A 4361-nucleotide genomic window follows, 5' to 3' on the forward strand; every position below is an offset into this window, starting at 1 on the left:
CATATATAAAGCAGACAAAACACTCATACACATAAAATAATTTTTTGGGTTTGGTTTAGTTTTGATTTTTTGAGACAGGATCTCTCTGGGTAGCTATGACTATCCTGGAAGGTGCTCATATTCAGAGATCTGCCTGCCACTGACTCCGAAGTGCTGGGATTAAAGGCACACGCCACCACCCCACTGCCACTTGTCATCCACCACCTACCACCCTCGCCTCCCCAGCCCCAGAAAAGTAAAAATGTTTTGAAAGCTATAGTGCAGAGGGAAAACAGAGGTTGCTTACAGTGTATGTGGGAGGGGATCACCATTCTTGGACTGTATTATCTCGGGGGTGATGAACGTTCTGGAATTACAGAGGCGTGATGACTACACAGTACAATAGCTAAAATGAACACCAACTGATTCCATATCTTTAAAAGGGCACTATAGTTTCTGAATTATATCACTAGACAAGTACTCTGCCCCTGAGCCACATCCCTAGCCCTTTTATACAAAGCAAGCAAACAAGAACAAACAAATCAAAACAAAAACAAACAAACAAACAAAAAACACTTTGTTAAGCTGTTTCTGTCAGGCATTTTGTCAGATCAATAAAAAAATACCTAAGGGACAGTGAGGTGGTTCCTTTCATCCCAGCACTCAGGAGGCAGAGGTTGACGGATCTCTGTGGGTTCAAGACCAGACAGGGCCACAGTGAAACCTTGTGTCTTAATCAGTGCTCTGCTGCTGCAGAAATATAAGCAACGATCATAAGAGAAAGCATTTAACTGGGGCTGGCTTACAGTTTCAGAGGCTCAGTCCATTATGATCATGGCAGGAAGCATGGCAGCAGGCAGGCAGGCAAGGTACTGGAAAAGAAGCTGAGAGTTCTACATCTGAAAACAGTAGGGAGAAACTGAGCCTGACTTGAGCTTTTGAAACCCCAAAGCCCATCCCTAGTAACACACTTCCTCCAACAAGGCCACACCTCCTAATCCCTCTCAAGCAGTGCCACTCGCCGATAACCAAGCATTCAATTATGTGAGGCTATGGGGACTATTCTCATTCAAACTACCATACTTTGTATCAAAAAAAATTTTAAGTAACTAACACATGTCCCATACATGGCACAGAAAAGTCAAGAAGAATTTGGATAAGCCATATTCATAGACTCACACTCCTTCAATCAAGTTACATTTTTCTTCTTTTATTTTCTCATCTATCTATCTACCTATCTATCTATCTATCTATCTATCTATCTATCTATCTATCTATATCTATCTACCTACCTACTTCTATTCAACCATGCAATCATTTATTTTTTTATGTGTATGTGTGGGCATCTGTGGGGGCCAGAAGAGGTGTCAAATTCCCTTGGAGCTGGAGTTACAGGCAGTTGTGAGCTGTCTGGTGTGAAGTAAACTTGAGTCTTCCAATAGAGCTGAAAACACTATTAACTATTGAGCCATCTTTTTCCTGACCAGCATTTATTGGGATTTTTTGGTTGTTGTTCTTGTCACTCCTCCCCTCCCGCCCCCAACCTCAGGTAGGTTTTCTCTTTGTAGTCCTAACTGACCTGGAACTTGCTCTGTAGACCAGGCTGACCTCAAACTCAGAGATCTGCCTGCTTCTGCCTCCCAAGAGCTGGCATGTGTCACCATGCCCAGCATTTACTATATTTTTTAAGATAAAATTTTATTCTGTAGTCCAGGCTGGTCTGGAATTCACTGCTATAGCCCAGGCTAGCCTCAAACTTGTGACACTCCTCCTACCTCAGCCTCTCTAGTTCTGAGACAACAGACATGAGACATCAACTGTAACTTATCCAATCACATCACTTAGTTGCTACACTGGTAATTAAAACTAGAGCCTTGAATATGCTATATAATTGCCTCATCACTATCCCTGGCCTTTCCCATCATATTCCCTACAGTTATCCAGGCTTTGACCATGCATATGCATCAAACGTTTTATTTAAAAACAAACAAACAACAAAAAGGAAGTGTTCAGAGAGCCTCAGTACAGCTGAGCAGGTAGAGGCTTTAGGAAAGAAACAGGATCACGGTGTTTCCCTGAGTCTATGAGTTCCTCTATTAACAGGGCCCAAGGAAGGCGTTGTAGGAATGTTTATTGGAGGCTAGCTGAGCAGGAGTTCCCGAGGCCTTGCTTTGAGCTTTTGAGATAGAGTCACCCAGCCTGGAAGCCACTATAACGGCCAGGCTAGCTTAGAACTTGTAACAATCCTCTTTCTGTTTTGGGTCGGTTTCTTTCTCTGTAAAACTAAATAACTGGGCTTTAAAAAGTAGGAAAAAGAGCCTGAGCACTTGGCGAGGCAGGAGGGCAGGGAAATCATGTGACCAGGCAGTCCCTGCATCCCCGTCCTTCGGCCTCAGCTTCCAAGTGCTGAGAATATTGGCTTGAGTCGCCACTCCCAGTATGAAAAAAAAAAAAAAAAAAAAAAGCTGCATAGGAGGGTTTGGAACTTCGATTCCTCACCACGCGGGGCAAAGCGGTTCTTCCTATTATAGTTTGTCGTCTTTATCGCCACAATTCCAACTGTGATAGTCTCCTCCGTGGGCGGATTCCAAACTCCACACTGTCCACTGCTCGCCCTGCCCCTCCTCCCGCACCGGGAAGTTCACTACGGTCACTCGGTCACCCAACTAAGCTCGGCGCGGCGCCACCGCAGTTTGTCCCCAACGCGCCGCCGTAGCCGCCCGCGACCGCGTGGTGTCCCACCGCTTCCGTAGGCGCGAGACCCGCAGTGGGCGGGCCCTACGCTCCGCCCAGCGTGCGTCGGTGCGTGAGTCCGGCCCCCTCGAACTGCTGAGCCGCCCGCGAGCTCGCACCGGCTTTTCTTCAGCCCCAGCCTGAGCGCTGCGGTCGCCGTCATGCTCGCCGCCGCCCTCCGTCGCTGTGCCGCCGCCGCGGCCGCCCGAGGCTTCCTGCACCCGCCCTCGGCCCCCAGCCCCGCCGCCGGTAAGCCCCGCGCCCGCCACAGCCCGCCACAGCCCGCCACAGCCCGCGTGTCCTTGTTGTGACCTGGGCTCCCGCCGCCACTCGAGGGCAGGCTCCCTGGCGGCCTAGCCTTTGCCCTAGGGGCCGGCAGCCGGGCCGGGTGACCGCCGTCCGGCCGCCGCCGCCCGCAGTTACGTGGGAGATCCCCCAGGCCTCCCTCCCGCCACTTCCTCGTGCCGGATCTGAGACCCGTCAGGTGTGGATCTGCCGGGGTCGCTGAGGACAGGCTCAGCGCTTCCTTTCAGTCTCTGGGCCCTGACCGGTCCGGCGCTGACCCTGCGGCCACCTGACCGGGAGTGGCCCCCGTGGGCCTACAGCTTCTTGGCGAAGGTGACATTGAGCCTCCGGGCGCGCCGCCCGCCCTTGCGTGTCCTAGAACACTACTCGACTCCCCACTGGGACCCCGTGTCTTTTGTGCCACCTTCATAACTCGGTACAGTCACATTTAAGGGCTGTTGTGCCACGTTCTAATTTCACGTTTAAAGTAGATCATTTAAACGTATGTGGTGGCTTCTCGTGGTTGGCAAGGGAGCCTGAATGTTGATAGGTATTACCGGTAAGAATGTTAACGTTTCCAAAATTGAGTACCAAATAACCAGGAATACAAATATGGGAAAGCTTCGTGGATCCCCACCTGGCTCCCTTAAAATTAGAAGCCTCAATGCTGAACTATGAAATGTTAATTCTTGTTGCTTATTTCCTCCTCCGTGTTATCTGTAGATTTTGTATTCGTCATCGCTCACCTCCAGTACTGGGGAGGAACCAAGGGTCTCTTGCATTGTTAGATAATTGCTCTGCTATTCGGTGCATTCTCAGACTTCTCCCCCTAGTACTGTACGCTTTATTTTTGTTTGGTTTTGGTATATCTCACTATGTAACCCAGGCTGTCCTGGAACTCTTTGTAAACCAGGTGGGCCTCGACCTCAAAAAAATATGACTATTTTATTTTTGAGACAGGCCCTTTGTAGCCCAGACTGGCGTAGAACTCAAATTGGTACCAAAGGCCAGCCAGGAACTTAGTGCATTCGTTCTGCCTCCCAAGTGCTGGAATTATCTTTAGGAGCCACCACACCCAGCTCAAACATTGTATTTTTAATTACACCAGTTGTGTTTGGATCCTGGTCTGTGATGTTAGGGTATACTACATTACAAAATTTAGTTCATGTGTGTCAATAAAAAAACAACACAGACAGGTATAGTGTCTCAACACACATAGGGAGGTAAAGCAGGCAGATCTCTTTTGTGTTCCAGCCCAGCCTTTTGCAGAGGGCCTGACACCCTCATCCGACTTCCTCAGGCACCACTTGTGGCACGCATACATACATACATACATACATACATACATACATACATACATACAT

General features: G+C 48.9%; 1 protein-coding gene across 1 annotated transcript in view; it reads left to right on the forward strand.

The window, feature by feature from the left end:
• Positions 1-2780: 2780 nt before the first annotated feature.
• Positions 2781-4361, forward strand: part of LOC129687834 (cytochrome c oxidase subunit 5A, mitochondrial) — a 9770-nt gene continuing 8189 nt past the window's right edge. The window contains exon 1 of the mRNA XM_055622432.1: positions 2781-2961. Within this exon, the coding sequence (XP_055478407.1) occupies positions 2874-2961 (88 nt within the window). The 5' untranslated portion in view covers positions 2781-2873. The remainder of the gene's footprint in view (positions 2962-4361) is intronic.

The sequence above is a fragment of the Psammomys obesus genome, unplaced genomic scaffold (assembly GCF_907164565.1).
Source record: "Psammomys obesus unplaced genomic scaffold, mPsaObe1.curated_primary_1811, whole genome shotgun sequence".
Taxonomy (NCBI): Eukaryota; Metazoa; Chordata; class Mammalia; order Rodentia; family Muridae; genus Psammomys; species Psammomys obesus.